The sequence below is a fragment of the Scylla paramamosain genome, chromosome 42 (genome assembly GCF_035594125.1).
Source record: "Scylla paramamosain isolate STU-SP2022 chromosome 42, ASM3559412v1, whole genome shotgun sequence".
NCBI lineage: Eukaryota > Metazoa > Arthropoda > Malacostraca > Decapoda > Portunidae > Scylla > Scylla paramamosain.
In genome coordinates, this window is record NC_087192.1 from 10,635,001 (window position 1) to 10,657,045 (window position 22,045).

At 40.6% G+C, this 22,045-nt stretch overlaps 1 protein-coding gene across 2 annotated transcripts in view; it reads right to left on the minus strand.

Moving 5' to 3' along the window:
* Positions 1–22,045, minus strand: part of LOC135093357 (alkaline phosphatase, tissue-nonspecific isozyme-like) — a 90,770-nt gene that overhangs the window by 25,628 nt on the left and 43,097 nt on the right. For both annotated transcript variants that reach the window (XM_063992588.1, XM_063992589.1), the window contains exons 2-3: positions 5,459–5,637; positions 2,827–3,034 (exon numbers count right to left, since the gene is read on the minus strand). In XM_063992588.1, coding sequence (XP_063848658.1) covers positions 2,827–3,034; positions 5,459–5,637 — 387 coding nt within the window. The remainder of the gene's footprint in view (positions 1–2,826; positions 3,035–5,458; positions 5,638–22,045) is intronic.

Genomic DNA, 22,045 nt, shown 5'->3' on the forward strand with positions numbered 1-22,045 from the left:
GAGAGAGAGAGAGAGAGAGAGAGAGAGAGAGAGAGAGACGAGGTGGACAAGATGGATTCCTGAAGTGCGTGTGGTTGTGCCGGACAGGGAAATGGTGCTGAGAAAAGGTGGAGGTGTGGAATTATTAAAGGTGGAATGTGGAGTTATCAGAGGCGGAATGGTGGTTATCAGAGATGGAATGGTGGAGTTATCAGAGGTGGAATGTGGAGTTATAAAAAAGAATGGAATGGTGGAGTTAGCAGAGGTAGACTGGTGAAGTTATCAGAAGTGACAGAGGAGTTATCAGAGGTGGAGTGGTGGAGTTATCAGAGGATGAATGGTGGGGTTATAAAAAAGAATGGAATGGTGGTTAGGTTAGGTGGAATGGTGGGGTTATCAGAGACGGAATGGTGGAGTTATCAAAGGCGGAATGGTGGTTATCAGAGGTGGAATGGTGGAGTTATCAAAGATGGAATGGTGGAGTTGTGGAAGAGTTAAGCGGTCACCAGGGCACTGTGGCGCGTTGGGATGAAGCAGGATATGAATGAATAATTATGAAGCAAAAGTTGCAAGAGGACTGAGTTGTGATGCAGGTCATGGTGGATGCCACACTGCAAAAGAGTTGAGTTGGAATTTGTGAATATTGTAAATGGGGAAGAACTGCAACTGAAAAATGAGCAGATAAAATAAATGAATGACAGAGTGGTTGTAGAGGCTTGAAGTGCGTCAATGCTGTACCTGTAAAAGGACATAATCAATCATAAAGAATCATAAACAGCCATCTGGTTTCTCCTGACTAATTCCTACAATACGGTGGAGATTACTGAAGACTTTTACTTTAATATTTGGGTAGTGTATATATTCCTCAAGACTGATTAAATGTGAGTTTACAAATGAATCGATATTCACAAACGAGGTGAAAATGTATTTAAACTGAAGATTTAAGTTCAATGCGTTTCTTAAGAGGGTTCGTCGTCACGTGGCATTCTAGTTCCTCTGACTGCTCTTTTTTGTCACATCGCAGGATATAAATTTTTCGTGCATCGGCCATTGAACCAGTTTTCGTTGTTAAGATTGTCGCGGAGGATTTAAATCTATGTTACGGATATATGAACACCACCAACTCTTATTAGCACAACCTGCACCTGCAGCACCATGTGCCGATGGGAGTGTATCAGACATCCACAAGTGAGTGTGTGACAAAAAAAAAAAGTGCTGTCGAGGGTAACTGACGCAACTTCGGGCGTAAGGGCGAGTGTGTGCCTTCTCCTTCATGACGTCAAACTAAACAGACAGAGCGCCACTCAGAATGATGCGCGTGACATTGAAACCCTCCCGGCAGCCCGCGACCCGCCGCCTGACCAGTTAGATTGTGGACCATCACATTGGACTTCATTAATTATGTCAATATTCAAACCAACACCCGTGTGACCTGCCAGGCTATAAATATGCAGGAGGCACACCGAACGCATATGGAGGTGGTGAAATATTTTTACGCAGCTGGTGTTGTTCCTCTTCTCAGAAATCTGGATGAAGGTTACTGTGAACGGCCGACGTGCGGGTGACTTGAAAATTACTCAACGATACGCCAGGATAAATACTGAGGCAGTGGCGGGCCTTAAGGGTGGTTTTCGCGGTCAAGAAGCTGGCATGTTAATTAACTCAGACGGAGCTTTCTTCTATCCTAAAAGATCTCTTAAAACAAGGAAAATCAATGAATATTATTTCATGTGATAAAAACACGGACATATTTTTTCAAAGTCTAATGTATCTCATGAACGTCACCTTACAAATATTCAACTTAGAGAAAGAAGTATTTCTTAAATGTTAATACATAATGATTTATTTCCCTTTACTTTTTAGCCTTTACAGATATATATGATCTTAAAAATACAAGATTGATAGACGACGCTTATCCACTCTGTTTATCTCGACGACCTTGGCCTCCCCACTCTGGGCAGTGGTGTGGAAGCGTCCACTTCGCTCACCACGGCTGTATATTGCACCGCACCTTTGTGATGGAAGAGACCAACACATTGCACAAATATTCTGTCACACAAACTACACTTCATACTCGTACGTTTCATTCTGCATTACACCAACCAATACACCTGCGTCCTGTTGAGTTTATTACACACCAGGTCAAGAAAGCGTTCCTCTAAATGGGTGGTTGCTTCAAAACAACAAAAGATTACAAAATAACCAGAACCACAGGAAGCCAAGCTGAGATTTTGATCAAGAGCCGAGAGATGAAGGGTCTGGCGTGTGAGATGAACTAAGGTTGCTCGGAAAATGATAAGCCTCTCCGGTCATTGATCCTGAGGGCAAAGAACGCCTCAGCTTGGCATCCTAGTTCAGTGTTGAGTACCATACCTGGGCTATCATAGTTTACCTGGATTCGAATTTAGGCTTTATTATTCCAAAAACAGACCCTCTAGCCATTTTACATTTTTGGCTTTCATTTATAAAAAGGAATAATAAAAAAAAAATATATATATATATATATATATATATATATATATATATATATATATATATATATATATATATATATATATATATATATATATATATATATATATATATATATATATATATATATATGAGGTTGAGGAGGGAGTGGGGCATGGGTGGCATACTTAGGCATCACTATATATATATATATATATATATATATATAAATATATATATATATATATATATATATATATATATATATATATATATATATATATATATATATATATATATATATATATATATATATATACGGTGATGCCTAAATATGCCGCCCATCCCCCACTCCCACCTCAACCAAAGGGAAAACAACTGTGGGCAAGGCCTCACCCAACAGGTAGTCGGTGTGTCTTGGATCCACCTTGTCGAACTGTGCTTTGTTCCACACATACTCTGCGTTAAGATCGCGTGCCTTCTTGTCTCGCACCCAGTCGTCGAGGAGGTTCCTGCCGTCAGTCCTGCGTCCCCTCTGGTTCCTCTCCTCCCTGTCGAAATCAGTGAGGGGCAGCCAGTGGCGCCGCCCGCCACCCATCAGCACCTGGGGAGGAACAACAGCTTGAGGCCACGACCCGCCAGGCAACATAAATACTACATAAAAAAAAAAAGGCTTCTATGAAAACATAGTCAAGGAACGTGTGATCTTAGGATTGATCTGAAAAAAAAAAAAACAGCTATAAAAATGGTTAATACTCCTATCGATAATGTTTTATATGAATGCCTAATGCAGACACCTTTTGACGTAAAAACATAATACGAAAGGGGTATATTTATGCAAAAATAACAAGCCTAACGCGCGCAGGATCCGAACCTGTCACATCATTATTGACAATCTCATTTGTCTTCCTAAAATATACAGCATGTTTCATTCACAAGAGACAACACATGAGTTGCTTTATCTAGCAACGTCTATTATAAAATAAACACATTTACTCTTCTGATAAGAATTAATAAGGATATTAACTACTCGAGACCGTCTCGCGTTTTCTGGCCACTTAAACAAGCGTCAGTCATTTCTGAAGTGAGCCTGCTGCTAATTTGTTCATGTTTGTTCTGCACTTGTTTACAGGACAGGGTCATAGGTGAAGATTAAAGGACAACATCCCAACAAGGAAACAAGACTGGCTTATATTTGTAGGTGGATCGCTGAGAAGAACCTCTACTATAATGCAAAGCGCATGGGAAATTTAAGTTATGATGAACAAAAACACATTCCATTATTTCATTAAGTTTGCAGTGTTATATCACTTCATATAAAAGGTTGATATGTAGTTTCTTTAAACATTTACGCACATAACTCAGTTTTGCATAATTTAGACCTTTTGCAAAACTGGAATATTTACGAAACAAACAAATTTATATTGAAAATGTAAGAATCGTGCGGGGAATTCATGGCGGTGCGTCGCGGTCCTTCCCTCGTGACCAGGGTGTGGATGTTGCAGCCTCGTTGTGAATGTGCCCTATTCCCCACGCTTACGCCTCACAGAGTGCTGCTAAAATAAAAGATGAGATGTGGCGTAATTTGTGGAGACTGTTATGAAGTCTAGAACAAACCTCCATCAAGATCAGGGCGCCACACAAAAACAATTCACGACGAGGTGAGCTGAATGTGAACAGTGTCGAGGCACAAACACCGGCCACTGGTGGTCTGGTGTAGTGTATTTGAAGTAGTCACGCATTTACCGTCATCCTAACAAACACAACTTCTTAATTAAATGTGACACCACCGATGAGCTGGAGATGCTGTGGACAAAATTATTATATGTATTTTATTGAGTACTGAGAACAAACAAGAAAACCAAAAGACAAAGAGAAACACAAGGAATAAATGTTTCTCAGTGCCTTTAGAAAGGGATAACTTCTTGCTTCTACTTGCCTCTTGCTTTTGTAGCCAAAAGTTACCTTAAATACATACTTGTACATGCAATCACTTCCCTTTAATTCAATGTCACCCTAATCTGGGATACTGTTTTTATTAAGGTGAGAATCGCCATAGCGCTATACCGGCTCAAATCTCAGTTCCAAGCCTCGCCTTCGAGCTAATCTTAACGCTCTTCAGGGTATCTGCATGGCCGGGGACCTCCGGATCAAGCAAGACGAAAACAATGTTATCGGATGCATTAATTTTCCCGAGAGAGCTCCGCGGGAAACGCATGCGACCCACGATCCAATAAAAGACGGACAATATGACCTCGCAAAGAACACTATTGAATTACCTATGGACGAGCGGGGACACTAGCTAAAAATGTTGAGTGGAAAGAATATTGGAGATGGAAGAGAAAAGAAACGGCGTGACGGAAATTCTAGTATAATAAAAAGGCTCTGTTTACTGCCGGTGGAGACGGAAGTCCGGACCTGAAAGTATTGGAAAATTCTGCATTGGTGGATGTTCTGAAAATATGATGTTTCTGGTGATGGGTTCTTCTTCTCTCCCGCCTACCCCTCTCCCTCCTGCCACAACAGCTCCAGGGTATGAAGAAGTGGAAGCAGAGGAGGAGGGGGGGCAGGAAGTGGAAGACAAGACGGAGGGAGGGGGAGAAGTGGAGATACAGTGGACAAAAGACAAAGCGAGTGAAGGAAATTGGCTACGAAAGATAATACAATGGAGAAAAAAAGGGAGGAACAAAATTCAGCCTTCACTAAAATTGCACATCGCAGGGACAAGTTTCCTTCACAGTGATGAGGCGGTGAAGGAGACGAAGAACCTTCATTCAAGCGCTACGCAGAAGAGGGAAGAATAAATATTTCGTTGTTCTGGGAATGTTTCACTCTCGCTGTGGATACGAAACTTTTTTTATACTGACCCTTTATTATTTTTTTTTCTGTACCGTACTTTCCTTTGCACTTCCACCCTCGCCTTCCTTTACACCTTCCCTTCCCTACTAAATCCAGACTATCCACCTTGAATCAGTCCTCACCTGTCTCCTTCTCCATCCTTTCCTCATCCTCTTTGTACGATACTCACGTTAATGTTCTTCCCTGGTTCGTCCTCCACTAACTGGCGTGCGATGTCCTTGCAGGAGGAGTGGGAGTGGTCAGGGATCTTGGCATCGTCCTCCCAATACCTAGAGGGGCTGCGAGCGTAGAGGGCGGAAGGGGTGCCATGCGTGATGCGTGTGTTGGTGACGATCCCAGTGCTCTTTCCTGTTGTGGAAAGAGAGAGAGAGACGGTGTGTGAGTAGAAGAGAGAGAGAGAGAGAGAGAGAGAGAGAGAGGAGAGAGAGAGAGAGAGAGAGAGAGAGAGAGAGAGAGAGAGAGAGAGAGAGAGCCCAATATATGAGTCTAATTAATATCCTGAATATAAAGATCAATAGAAAATGAAAGGGAAGGTTTTCATGCGACAGGCGAGACGTGCACTGAGTCCACATCAAAGGAGAAAGAACCGAAGAAGAAAACCAAAATGAAGTGATAAATTTACGAGGAGAAACGACGACGAAAAGACTGGTTACAGAACAAAAGAATGCCAGTCGGCTCAGATCCATGGCACAGAGGAGGGGGAAATAGAGACTTGTACGATGGCACTGCAGAACGGTACAATAGTGGCACTTCCTTGATTTCTTAGTGTGTTCTAATTGCAGTGAGGAGTTTAGCTTTTCCTCTCAAGTTCTTCGTTTTCTAGAATCTGGCAAGGTTTTGCAAGGAGATTCTCAGTAGGCTTAGGAGACGTTGTGTCGAAAATATGAAAGGTACAAGGGAGTAATGGGTGAGAAGATGAGTTGTAGTGGTTGTTGTTTAAAATTTAAGGAAAATTTTGAGCACACACACACACACACACACACACACACACACACACACACACACATACACACACACACACACACACACACACACACACACACACACACACACACACACATAGAGAGAGAGAGAGAGAGAGAGAGAGAGAGAGAGAGAGAGAGAGAGAGAGAGAGAGAGAGAGAGAGAGAGCCTGATCAAACACGTTGACAAGGGAGGGACAAACGGACAGGCGGGCAGGTAAACATAATCGACAGACAGACACAAACACATGACGACGATAACAGACCTTTCCTTACATAATTCCATCTAGCGCGTTAAATAGACAGCTGGACACTGCACTAACCAGCTATACGTATAATACCAAGTCACTTGCACCTACGGCTTGACGGAAATACTCATGTAAAGTCATTCGATCCACTGAACCAATAACTTTCCTTTAAGGCCATGCACACACACACACACACACACACACACACACACATTTATCCTTAGCACAAGAGCTTGGATTTTCTACTGTGATTCAGATGTAATAAGAATCCAAGCAACATTAGTGGCAGGGGGAAGAATGAAGGGAAGCTGGATAAAAAAAGAAAATAACCGCGGGCTCGACATGAAGACCTCCACGGGACAAAGCGACGCAAACACTCAAGTCGTCTCCAATAGGAACTCGCCCCTCTCAGGAAAGCCTCTTCAGCGGCCTCGAGCACATAATGAAGACAGGAAATATAGCCCCGGCGCATTTAACATGGGGCTCCTCAGCGTCATGCCACACACACGAGGAGCATTGTTTTTATTTATTTATTTATTTATTCATTTATTTGCGTGTGTGTATGTGATAGAGAGAGAGAGAGAGAGAGAGAGAGAGAGAGAGAGAGAGAGAGAGAGAGAGAGAGAGAGAGAGAGAGAGAGAAAGAGAGAGAGGCACGCAAATAGACAAACAGACAGGCTAACTCACAGACAAGCAAAACCACAACACGGCAGACAGACCAAAGGACAAGACGGCGGACAGACGCACAAAGAGAGATACGAGACAGACAAAAAGACAGATAAAAGGAGAAAACTTGGAAAAATAAACATAAAGATCAGATTAGAGAGAGAGAGAGAGAGAGAGAGAGAGAGAGAGAGAGAGAGAGAGAGAGAGAGAGAGGTTGGTTGTACGGTCGTCACATAAGAGGTTACAAGCTGCCTAACGTGGTGTGGATACCGTGTAGGGAAGCGACCTCTGTATGTACACTGAGGGTCTCTGGACCTGCGTTGGCCGTGTGCCACTTGCCGCAGGACCTACACACTCTCCCCACTGACTGATCCCTGCTGATTGGCCCCATCTAACAGTAAATCCTGCCTTTTCTCTTTTACACCTGCGGCAGAGCGAGTAGTCACCGTGCCCTCCGCCCGCCAACATCAAGCCACGGTTGCAAAATCCCTATTATGCTTTGTATAATTAAAGTACGAATTAAATGATACATGAATAAAACATTGTGTAAGAATTATAAATGTTGCTAATGTAAATTACGTATATTAATGAATTACATTAATTACGTTAAAATTTATGCACCTGCAAATTATTGCCTTCATTTCTTTGCAGTTTCTATTCTAAACTCAAACCCATTCCCTTTTTATTCACCCAAAACTTTTTTTTTTGTTCACTGGCTCTATCTGTCCGTCTGTCTACATGATTTGTCTGTCCGTCTGTCTGTGTGCCTGTTTATATATATATATATATATATATATATATATATATATATATATATATATATATATATATATATATATATATATATATATATATGCATGATTGTTTATGTTTATCTGTTGATCTATCTGCATTATTTTCTGTCCGTCCGTCTATATGCATGGTTTTCTGTTTGCCTGTCAGTCTATCTACTCGTATTAACTGTCTGCGTCTCTCTCTCTCTCTCTCTCTCTCTCTCTCTCTCTCTCTCTCTCTCTCTCTCTCTCTCCCTCTCTCTCTCTCTCTCTCTTAGTGTGTATGTGTGTGTGTGTGTGTGTGTGTGTGTGTGTGTGTGTGTGTGTGTGTGTGTGTGTGTGTGTGTGTGTGTGTGTGTGTGTGTGTTTGCGCGCGCGCACGCACCTGTATATCTCTATTTTCGTTGTATGAATGTGTGCCTTTCTCTAAAACTGCATTTATTAAAACATATTATTTATAACAATAAAAAGTAATTAGAAAAGACTGACAATTTATAGTAGTTTTAACGCTTGCAAAGTAAAGAGTCAGTCTTTAGTTTGTTTTATAAAGCAAAGCCGCGTGTGTTTCCACTGTGCGTGAGTGTTCTTGTGTAAACGTGTAAATCTTTTCCTTCCTTCTTTCCTGTGTACACTTGCTCCCTGCCCTTTTAAGGAAGAGGTATCATGGGTGAACGCCAACATAATAGCCACATCTCGTTGAGACAGGCTCAGGTGGCAGGCAGGGAGCAGGACGCCCTCAGGAAGACGAGGCTTCACCCTTACTGAACAAAGAAATTTTTCTGCAACCAGTCTGGCGGAAGAGTGAGACAAAATAAAAGTGTGAATGTTGGAAATTCGTAAAATAAACGGTATCCTTTGCAACTCACACGGAAAACTTGCATTTTACTCATATACGTGGCCTTATCTTGAAGGTGTGCCATGGATAGAATTATTTCAAATCTACTTATTTACAAAGAGCCTCTTTTCGTTTCAGGGTAGATAATGCGCGTAAAATGTTCATAATTCATTTTTTTTTTCTTTTTGCCATAGCTGGCGAAAAAAAAAAAAAAAACTTTCGCCGTGATTTTGTGATACTGAAGGAGGACATGTGACACGAGGCCTGAATTGTAATATTTTCTCAAGTTCCATATATCCCAGAGAAAATAATTTTGATGAATAGCTATAGCATGTATTTGGAACAATACATTTGCAAATTTTTTCATTCATGAAAATGCAGGAAACAACGGCTACTAAACATGCTTTGAAAAATAGTACCAAAAGGGATCGTGCACATGTAGCTCCAGAAGTGTTTTATCTCCCTCCCTTGAAGGCATTTATTTAGTTGCCCTTAAGTGGGGAAAAAAAAGTCTGGCAGAATGCTTCTGAGTTTAAAAACGAGAGGAGTGGAAAAAACGAATATACTGATTAACGCTTGCATACAAAGCGCTTATAAAGAGCGCAGAAAGCGATGAGAGAGAAGGGGAGGGCAAATAACTGGAAAAATGAGAAAAGCAACAACTATTATGTACGGCCTAATTATCCGACCATACTGCTCTGTGCCTCTCTGAAACACATTCTCAGAACTCACCAAAGCCAACTGAACCGCCTTTGGGACTGCTTTGTAGCATGTGTCTAGGGTTGCCGGTGTGGTAACTAAACGAAATGAGTGTAGCGCGTGGTTATGGGAGCAGGGTATGAATAAAACAACAAGATGCAGTCTTGTTGCAGCCTAGTCATTACAAGACTAACCGGAGAATAGCAGCAGACTACAAGAAGAGATACCCAGGTGGCTATCACAGAATTAGTATACTCGTACAAGGGAAACAGAGGTCACTGGCAGCAAATGACGTGGACAAGACGGACAGCCGCCACACCGCAGGGAACGCCGCCTCCTTGATCCTGATTAGAAGATGCGATTACCGAAGTTACCCGAGAATGAACTTTATGAAAGTTAACGGAAAATAAACTATATTATCGAAGTATGGGAAGATAAATTTTAGTTACTTAAAAATGGACCTTATTGACAGTATACGAAAATGAACCGTACGATCGAAATATGGGAATATTATAGTTACTCGAAAATTAACCTTATTGAAAGTTATAGGAAAATAAAACGCATGATTGAAGTATTGGAAAATAAATCTTATACAGTGGAAGAAATGTTGGGGCAAAAGGTCGCTCTAACATCACATGTATATTATGAGGTGTAAGAGACGGGAATAGACAGAGGGAGACAGACAAGCTAGACAGAGCTGTCAGACCAGAGAGGGCCAAGATGAGCAAGCCGCCTGTCACAGTACCAGTAAGTAGAGCCTAACAGTTGTAACGCAGTCAAGAGTAAAACGATGGTGTTGTATATTGACAGAAGGGGACTGGGTAGGTGTAGGATGTGTTTCCTCACTGAATATTAGTTGCGGAATCTATGAAGGATGTGTTTTATCATTGATTGTTAATTGTGTCAAGTGGTTTGAATCGGAAGTGTACTGTGAAGTGTTCCGAGATATTTGATGGAATTTCGGGACTGTCGGAAGTCGCATATGATCGTCAGAGCGTAAATATATGTAAATAATACAAATCAAGTAAAATTTATGAAAACTTAAACGCGTTCCTTTGGACCCCCAAAGGCCAGTCTTAGAGATTAGGGACGCAGCAAGATCGTGCAACATAGAACTACGACAATCTTACATATTTTAAGACCTTTTGTTAGCTTTCGCCGCTCCACACAGCTTACAGGCACGGTGGAATGGAAAGCCTGTGAGTGTGCCACGGTGAGGATTTAAGACCATACGCACTGGAAAGCGAAAATTGCATTCGGCAGCAAGCACGCCCTATGCAGTCTGTGTGTGTGTGTGTGTGTGTGTGTGTGTGTAACCAATGTCAGTGAATGCGTATGGCGAACGTTGGGAAGTGCTGAGGTGTTCATTACCGTGACATGACAAGTTCATGCAGAGCGGGAAGGGGTACGCAGGAACCAGGCGCACACAGGATCCATACGATAGATCCTGGGTATACATACTACTGTTGTACAAGAACGTACTGTACGTAACAGATAGCTCTCCGTGAACAGCTATTGCCACACCTGAGCGCCTCATATTACCTTTTCAGTCTATAACATTTGGTGAGAACCTTATCCTCCACCACGAGAACACCTCGAATGGTCGATATACTTCACAATGAAGATATTAACTGTGCTCTTACAAGCCATGCCATGCGTGGAAGCAGAGACACAAGCCTCGACACCTCTTTTACTACGGGCAGTCCAATACCAGCATGTGAAATGAAACACATCTGTCTGTCTGTCTGTCTGTCTGTCTGTCTGTTTTTTTTCCGTTTGTTTGAGTGTTTTACCTTTCTTGTGACTCATGACCGTTAGCAATGTTCTATGAGGTCTCTAAACAAAAGTCTGAAGTGGGTATAAACACACAAATGAGATCAACGTTTAGTGTGAAATGAAATGGCCAGCTAAAAGCCACTTGGAAAATTTAGTTTAATCTTCTTGATGCGTAACACACTGGACGTGCGGTGAAAAGTGAGACCTGAGATAGATGAATATATATATATATATATATATATATATATATATATATATATATATATATATATATATATATATATATATATATATATATATATATATATATATATATATATATATATATATATATATATATATATATATTGTGGCTCAAATATATTTTTATCCCCTGTCCTGCTAAATGTCAAGAAACAACAACAACAAAAGCAAGCGATCAGTGTGGAAGTTGTCTCCGATGAAGTGGTGCTAAATTTCTTTTAACAAATTTATTACGATCGATCTGTGATAGAATACCACTACATGGTAACGTGGATATTGTCAAACACCTTCAGCATTTCTTTTAAGTGTATCCTGTGTGTCGGCGAGTATCCATTGAGAATGTAAATAATGGAGTGGTTTTCGGAATGGGGCTTTCATTTAGTTACTGTGGAAGGGATACAGCAGCAGGAGCCGCTGGATTTTCAGTGTAATCCCCGCCCGGCTGTAGGAACGGCAGGCAAGTGTTGGGAAGGCCGCTCTCACGGTTCGTTCCTATCGCTATCTCTAAAGGCCCTTTGTTCGCTTACGAGAGAGATATCATTATTATTATGGACAGCGTTGCACTATTCTGAAAATCATTTATTGCAGAGATAATAACCTTTATATAAGATGTATCTTCACCGTCATCATTACACTTGTAGCAACGGCTTATATATATAAATTATATATATATATATATATATATATATATATATATATATATATATATATATATATATATATATATATATATATATATATATATATACTTTCTATTTTTTCTCACCACTATTCTGTCCACCTGTCTAATGGAAAAGTCAACCAGTATTCTCGATCATTCATAATTTTTTGCGGTATTAAACTCTGGAACTCCTATAGCGTTCACTACCATTTGATGGCTGAGGCAAGATTATCACGCTAACTGATCTTTTAACACCTTTGCTGTATTTCCGCCTGTGTATGACGATTTTTTTCTTCTTCAGGAGGAAGCTTTCAGAACACCGCCATCTTTTTTTTTTTTATATATATAAACATTTAAACATTTAAACATTTATTAATAGCCAATAAAGTCAGTACATAATATGTTTTATGAATACATTAATATTAGGCCAGGCTTTTTATAAGCATATATATAATACTTTTGGCCCTTTTCCTTTAGGGCAACTTTTCTTAGCCCTGGGGTCACCAAGTGTTTTCCCTGGGATCGCCGAGCCATCAAAATATCAAACATCATCTGAAGATCTCGGATCTTTTCAGCTCATCTTCACATTGCTGGCGGGTTACATTGCTTGTAGTGACATGTTGCTTTGGTATTTTATTGTAATCTTGATGTAGTTCTGATTGCCAGTCCTGCTCTCTCTCTCTCTCTCTCTCTCTCTCTCTCTCTCTCTCTCTCTCTCTCTCTGCTATTTCCTTAGGCATATCAAGAATTTTGATATAGTCTGGCACAATTTTTTTTTTTTTTCTAAACTTGACTATTAAAGCTTCTATTCATCTCTGTACTTTTGTCTCGTTTTTCTTTTAGCTATTTTATCAGTGCTGTCATTGACGGCCCCTGTTCTCCTAAATCTATCACCAATGTTATTCCTGTTTTTTTCACAAATGATCTTCTCATTCAAACTTTTTAACTTCTTATTCTGCCATTTCTAACGCTGAAGATTCTACCCTACATTTTCAACGTCATTTTCCACACCCTCAGCTTAGCAAACAGTTCACGCTGAAAAAAACGCACAACGACTAACTTTTGATCTTTCTATTGTTTCAGAATGTTGCAAGGCAAACCTTGTTTTGTTCAGTGTCTCAAAAACTCAATCTCTTCATCTATCCAATCGCCTCAGCCTTCCCCTCTTCTTCAGTGACACTGAAGTACTGCCTCTCTCTACTTGAACTGTTATTTGTTAAAAACATGTAGCAGATATTTCATGTCTTTCTAATACAACTCCCGTGAAGTTCGGTGTTTTACGTCACCTCCGTCAGTACTTTTCTTCCTCCTTGTTGCTTACCCATTGTGTGGTGGTTCGGGTCACTCAGCCATTTTTAACACGAAGGAGTGAAAAGCTTCAAGTTTCATCGACTTTTCTCCTGTAGCAGACTGTGTTGATTCTCTCAACAACGCTGTGTTACATCTATAACTATCTTCTATCGCTATTTCTATGGGTAATGAGCTTCCAAACTTCTAAACTCCATGACTTCTTCACTTAACAGCAAACTATTAGAGAAGAAACTAGAGAATAAAAAAAATTGAAAAAATGGAATTAGCCAGAGTATGAACTAATGAACGAGGGAAGGAAGGGTGCAGGTGGGCATCTGGATCCATCAAAGACCACTACAGAGAGGAAGATTAATGAAATGAATGACACGTTGAGGTAGGTGAGGCTTGCCTACCACATTGGGTTCCACTGAACATAACCACTAGAAAAATCATTATATATATATATATATATATATATATATATATATATATATATATATATATATATATATATATATATATATATATATATATATATATATATATATATATATATATATATATATATATATATATATATATATATATATATATATATATATATATATATATATATATATATATATATATATATATATATATATATATGAATAAGGAAAACATGCAGAGTTTTCTTTTTTTTACTTTATTACTTGCAACGTTTCACCTTCACAGAAAGCATCTTCAGGCTGTAATATATAAATATATTTAGCACAATATATATATATATATATATATATATATATATATATATATATATATATATATATATATATATATATATATATATATATATATATATATATATATATATATATATATATATATATATATATATATATATATATATATATATTAAAAAAAAGATTTTTTTTTTAAATAAGACAAAAAATAATAACAATAATGAAAAGTAAAAACAAAAGAGCCAACATATGTATGACGGTGGGTCGCATTGTTAACTAAAATAAAAGAAATAAAAAACAACAAAGATAATGTATAGAGTAATAGTGATATGGTGGAAAAGCTAGGAGAGTATCTACGTAAAACAAAACTGATGTGCACTCGTTGGTAGAAGGGTGAGGACTTACAGAGGGTGGTGTTGTGAGAGTTAGATCGACTACTAGCTCAGAAACCGAAGCTCCGAGCAAAGGTTTATAAGAGGTACAATTGGAATGATAATAATTGGTTATTTAATTCAGGTTTTAAGTGTTTAATATAAACAGCTTCAAAAATTTCAATGTCTGCATGTGTACCTGCTTTATGTAATATTCTGAACCCTTTTTCCGAAAAGGGGTGATTATGTTCGTGTGAGTGTGTTCTTATTGCAGAGAAAAGGGGATGAGCTAGTTGTTTCTGTGTACGTGTCGAATTACCTTCATGTACACAGAAACAACTAGTTCACACACACACACACACACACACACACACACATATATATATATATATATATATATATATATATATATATATATATATATATATATATATATATATATGTGTGTGTGTGTGTGTGTGTGTGTGTGTGTGTGTGTGTGTGTGTGTGTGTATGTGTGTGTGTGAATTTACAGATGGTTCCCACCTTTGCTATTCCTGGATTCATTTACTCATCTATATTCTCTGAAATTGTTTTGAGTTGTTACGTTTAATCTTGCATTAAAGCTTGCTGGCATTTCCTGACGGTTCGACGATAGAAAAATCTACGAAATCACAATTACAAATTACACTGTTATTGTTTGGTGTTGTGCTTGTATCAGCTTCGTAGAAAAAATAATATACCATTGCATGCTAAAATGATAAACAGTGATTTAATGTTACGTAAGTAAAACTGAGAGGAAAATTTACGTTTGAAATGTTCCGCTTCAATTATAGCGATCCACGGTGTTATAGGAAAGTTTTTGAGTTTGCTCTTCTAGCAATGACCTATTCATCATCACGAGGAGATCACTGTATGGAATAGTGGCGGCGTCAGGGCAGGGAGGAAGCGCAGTTGCAAGGGTAGAGGCGCAATGGTAAAGGTGTTACGGAAGAGAGACGTCACTGCAGGGGCAAACGTCACTGCAGCGAGAAGGCGTTACGGCAGATGAGAAGCGTCACATTTGGAGAGAGGGGGAGGCTGCGTCACAGTAAAGATGTAGTGTACTTGAAAGCTTTACAAGAACCTTCAGCAGCGCAGGTAAGAAGTAGTTGTGTGTATCCAGGCGACCGACTGCATAGTGTGGAAGTGAGAACACGTGAAGAAAGAAACCATTGACTTTACTGTTGAGAGAGAGAGAGAGAGAGAGAGAGAGAGAGAGAGAGAGAGAGAGAGAGAGAGAGAGAGAGAGAGAGAGAGAGAGAGAGAGAGAAACAGGCAGACAGAGACTGACTGACAGACAGACAGACAAACAGACAGACAAATGCACACACACACACACACACACACACACACACACACACACACAAGGAACAGACAGACGGAAGAACAATGTATCACTTCCACCTTGTGTTGCTTGAGAGACAAAAGCTTTGATATAATTTCGGGTCACACGTGCAGGGATTGCGAGGATGGGGATCAGTGTGAACACCCTCCGCCTCCACCGCCGCCTCCTCCACTGACACAGACCCAGACGAGGGCTGCGACCGGAAAGCTTGACTCTTACTGAGGCTCACTCCTCCCTTCGCATCCTGCTGTCCAGCTCTGAATACACGGCAGATCCATGCGAGAACAGCATGTCCCTGAAGAGGCCGTCCGATACTTCACTCCGTGGACTCAGAGCACAACATAAAAATGGAAAACTGTGTTACTGATCAGCAAGAGACCGACTCGGATTGTTTTTCCTCGTGTGCGCAGAGTTTTACGGCTTGGAGCGGCTTGACAAATGTATGGGATGTGCCCGCTGCCGGAGAGTGCCTGAGTATAGGGGGCACCTGATGTGCACCTCATCAGGCAAGTGCAGGTGTTGATGGGCGGCGAGGAGAAACTTGGGTAACATAAAAGGGTGAAGGAAGGTTTCAGGGCAGGAAATTAAGGCTTTAAAGGAGTTAGATGAACTCCAGTCTAAGAAAAAAAAAAAAATCAGTAAGAGAAAAACAACAAAAAATAAAAGATATTTTAAGGAAGAAAGAAACAATGAGGAGGAGGAAATTAAGAGAGTAGAGAGGCATTAGGACGAAAGAAAAGTATTCGCAAAGACATAACGGCTCTTGGGCTGACGAAAGATTAATTAATACTGGCGAGAAAACTACAACGGATATACGGACAAATTAGGAAAGACAGGGAGGCTTTTGGGAAAAAAAAGGAAGAACTGGAAGAGGCAGGAAGGCTTTTTGGAGAGGAAAGAAAAGATTTGGAAAGGCAGGAAGGCTTTTGGTGAGGAAAGAAAGGATTAAGAGCAGCAAGACTGAGCGAAGAGACTGTTACTACGGAGTAGGGCTGAACGGAGCGCTGCGGGAGGCGCCAAAGGAGCTACGTTCCTCCCGGGATAAAAACACGCCGGCGTCAGCGCGCCACTCAGCTAATCATAACCTTGGCAGCAACGCAGGTACGCTCACGGGGCCAAATATGTCTCCGCCCCTCAGACGGGAGATCTCCTGCGTTCTGGCGAGATTCATACAGATAGACTTATTGCTCTGGCTCCTCACAACTGTTCAGGTACATACTGGTAGTGTTCCAAATGCCTCATGATCATAATCGTGAGCGCCTCGTTATCCTGGTGCTTCTTTTTCTGTTGCTGTTGCGTATCTTATTAAACATCCTGAATCCAGTTTTTGCTCTAAGGAAGATTATTACTTGGTGGATAATGGTCGACACACGGTACTCGTCTTCATCTTCATCTTTGTTCACTCAGTCCAAGCAAGACCTGTGGAGCTGTCGCACGTGTGCCTTGCAGGAGAGAGGCATATGTGTGTGTTCCGTGGAAGCGGCGTACCAGGTAGAAGCGACAGGGAAAGCAGCAATATCCGGAAGGTTATAAAACTGATGGAAAACATCATAAGAAAACAACCTTAGGTTTTGCTCTGCTCGCCCAATACTTTTGGAAAGAATGGGACTCCGGGGTAAAATAACATGGGTGAGCAATAATATAAACAAAGAAAAGGAAACACAAGGGCAGGAACATATGCACAAATTAATAAAGTTACAGGTGTCTTGAAGTGGGGCGAGAGGCGGGAAGTGAGGCAGAAGGTATTCCTCGGAGGGAAGACGCCCTGCAAAAACGTTTTCTGGCACTGGCACTCATACTTTGGCACCTGACTTGATGAGCCATATGACGGGCGTCTCTAGGGGAGCAAGGCAGCCGACAGAGGCGGAGAGAGAGACGGCGAAGCGGCGGAATGAGAAGGAAAGTGGATAGAGTCGAGGAGAAGGCATTACAACAGGGAAAGGCGCCGGGTCGAGAAGAAAGGGAATGGTAAATCTGCGGGGAAAAGGGAACATAAGTCTCACGTGAGAAAAAGAGAAATGCGTGTATAGAAAGAAAGGGAAAGAGGAAGGGAAGAGGCGAGATGACAGAAGTGAATAGCGACGGGCAACAAAAAAATAATAAGGTATGAAGTGGTGGGACTGATGACAAGTGACGACCTTGTTACGCCCACACGCCCCACCTCAGTGCTGCTTGTTGGCCTTCAGGGTTAGCCGCCCTAGCCGCGGCACACCCAGCTGTGCCTCTTCCTTCAGCTGACGCAGTTTACTGATAATAAACACACACACACACACACACACATACACACACTAACGCACATACACACTAACGCGCGCACACACACACACACACACACACACACACATTGCAATATATATATATATACTCGTATATATATATATATATATATATATATATATATATATATATATATATATATATATATATATATATATATATATATATATATATATATATATATATATATATATATATATATATATATATGAGTGTGTGTGTGTGTGTGTGTGTGTGTGTGTGTGTGTGTGTGTGTGTGTGTGTGTGTGTGTGTGTGTGTGTGTGTGTGTGTGCGTGTGTGTATTCGCTTATTTACTTATTTATTCATAGACCTATAGTGGATTACACAGATGTTGTTACTATTGAATGACATTTGATTTCTGAATGCAGCAAACGAGCGCTATCAATAGTAGTAGTCAAAGGAGAAGAAGAAGAAGAAGAAGAAGAAGAAGAAGAAGAAGAAGAAGAAGAGGAAGAAGAAGAAATACCAGTGGTAACAGCAGCATCAACAGCATCCATAACATCAACAACAACAGTAGTAGTAGTAGTAGTAGTAGTAGTAGTAGTAGTAGTAATAGCAGCGCCAGCAGGTGGAGGAGGATTAGGAGGGATTGAATAATAGTAGTAGTAGTAGTAATAATAATAATAATAATAATAACAAAAATAATAATGATAATAATAATAATAATAATAATAATAATAATAATAATAATAATAATAATAATAATAATAATAATAATAATAATAGATATAATATAATATAATATTAATCCAATCAATGATCTCATCCATTATCATGATCAAGGTATCAAAACACAACCACCAAACCTTTACAAACAGACACAAGTGCAACACGCAAGTATGATCACGAATTATTTTCCATCGTCTTACTTTCTTTAAGCCTGCCAACTTTCATATAAATGAAGAAAAGAAAATAGTGGTAGCGGCGCGGAGTGTTGGCAGTGTTGGCAGGGAGCTGCGCGGGACCCTGCCAATGGTATGAAGAACATTCCCTTTGGTCTCTTATTGAGCTTGACTTAATAAGACGAGGACTCCAGTTTTACTTGGCGCGAGTCATCGCATAATGAAAATTTATACAGTAGAGTAGGAGTGGCTGTTGGGAGGTTAAGGTATGTGTCTAATAAATAGGACCCTTAACTTATATCATGAAGTATAAATATAATTAAGAATGTAAAAAAAAAAAAATATATTCTACTTCCATCTTGCGTAAGCTTTCGAATTATAGATATCTATTTCGGATCAGAGAGGAAGTGCTTGTGAATGTTGGAGGAGCCAGGATTAACATAGGAGGTGATGGGAGGAGCAGGTCGCTGCCAGCATCTTGACCTGCATCATAACGTAATGCTCTGCCCTTCCCGTTTGTGCTGCATCCTCTCCCTTCTTACCTTCCTCTAGGGACTAGTTGCCTTCACACCTTCCCTTCTGCCCTTAACTCTGCTGTTCACACTTCCTCGAAACACGTTTCCAAAGCTTGCCACACCAGTCATGCACCTCTATAGATTTCCCTCTGCTTTTATCCACGCAATGCACATTCACGCTTCCCTGTACAAGATTCCATAACTTCCTACATGACCATACACCCCTACACCTTTCCTTCCGTCATTACCCAAGCTGCACCACTACACAATGCACATGTAAACACTCCTACACCCTCCCATACTTGTGATACGTCTCCCCGCGTCTTCTATTATGTGCCCCTACACTTCTCGTCACGCTACATGTTTTCACGCCTGTCCAAACTCCAAACTACACCTATCTTTCCGCCTCACACCTGCACAGACCTGTCCTCCCGGCCTGAAATAGACTCCACGTGTGTGTTTTATTTTCCATCCTTTTTCCGTGTCGGTTTCATCACAAGCACTGCATCCCCTCGCCTTTCTTTTTTTTTCCATCTTTCGCTACACATTTGCCGCTGCCTTACATCTCTCGCTTTCTCACACCGACAACTTCACCTCCACCGACACCCCCTTCCTTCCCTCCTCCTCCTCCGCCTCCTTCTCTTTCTCCCTTCTCTTCATCTTTCACTTTTTTTCCCACGTCTTCTTCTTCTTCTTCTTCTTCTTTTCTCTCCCTTTTCTTTTACTTTTCACTTTCTTTTACTTTTATTTTACTGTTTAGTTTACTTTTATCATCATCATTATCATCATCATCATCATCATCATCATCATCATCATCATCATCGTCATCATTTTCTTCTTTTTTTTTTGTTGCTACTGCTCCTGCTTCTTGTTCTTTTCGTTCTTTTTTTCCTTTTTCCCCTTCACTTTTTTTTTCTCTCCGCTTTTTTTACTCTTGCCATTACCCTCGACTTTCTCCTGATCTACTGCCATCACCTCCTCCTCCATCACCGCTACCTCCTCTCTTACCATCACCTCTTCTTACCTCTCCCTCTCCACCGCCACCCCTCCCAACCCCTCCCCACCCTTTCTACCTCCTTCCGCTTCTCTTCCTCCTTTCCTTCTGCCCTCAGCCACTCTGCTCCTCTCGTCTCGCATGGCATCTTTTAGTGCGCATCTCTACCTGTTTTGAGCACCACCTGCCGTCCTCTCCACCTGCCTCCTACACTTTCCACACCAAAACGCATCTTACACCTTGGCACACTCCCACTCCCTTTCCGCCCGGCGACCCTTTCTTACTTCCTTCCTTTCTGCCTCCTTTTTATATAATTCGTTTGTATGTCTTTTCTTGCTGCCTCTCTGTCTTTGTATGTCTTATAATCTGCTCCCCTGATTTTTTTTTCTTTTTCTCCTTCTTTCTCTCTCTTGTCTCCTTTTCATTTCTGAGTCTTTTCCGCTAACACATCCAGGTGGAAAGGAAGTCGTTCTGCTGCTCAAAAAGAAATTCAGATAAGGTGAGAAGTTTTAGAAAGTATTAAAATTTGTTCTTTCTAATGGCGTCAGTATAAGGCACTTATTTCTTGCCCAAAAATCTCAAAAAAAATTCCTAATTAAGTCGAAAGTCTATGACCATCTAGTTTCAGCGAGAAAGAGAAGCTATAAACTAATAAAACATGAACCTTACAAAGACATGTTTACACATAAAAAATAGCACACAAACATAAAAAAAAAAAACGTAAACACATTTTTATTTTTCATATCTTCAATTTCACGAAGCAACTGAAGCTGGGGCTGTAGCAGAGGCGGGAAAGTGGTTCACCTGCTCGGCGTACATGTAACACCGACACAAAACAAACGCGCTGCTCCACATGAGAGGTGGTTATGAATGGATCAGAGATGAAAACTTACCTGTTATTTGTGTTAGGCAAACGTAACTTGTGCTCTAATTAACAAGAAATAAGGCAGTGATTGCTACAGTAATTCATAACATTAAAAAAAATTATCATTTTTTTTTAATGACGCAAGATACTTGGCGCGAGAGATGCAATCCTCCCTCCCCCGTATATGTAGATGAAGGTAAATGCGCAGTAGAGGTGCTGATGTGTACTGCAGGATCAGCCTTCCTTGCTATTTTTGTTCTCACTGTTAGGAAAACCGCAGCTCACTGGGCGCCTCATCTTGATCAAGTGATCAAGTAAGGCCTTTTTCACTGTTCCCTCACTGAACAGGCAGCGCCCAGGGAAGCCGGACCTCGCATCTCCCTTTAGCTGTAACACACCAAGCAACACGCCACCACGGTGCTCCAAAGTATGGCGCCAGACAACGTTGCCGCCCCTCAGCGAGTGCCGCACGCACTACACCATCCACCGAACACCGTTCCCAACAAACCCGAACACTACAAACATGAAACCAAATGGCCAGTTCCACCCCCCCCTTTTTTTTTCTTTTTTTATGTGAGTGGCAGTATTTGTCGCTTTGAAGAAATGCTTTCTAAACAACGCGCATCAAA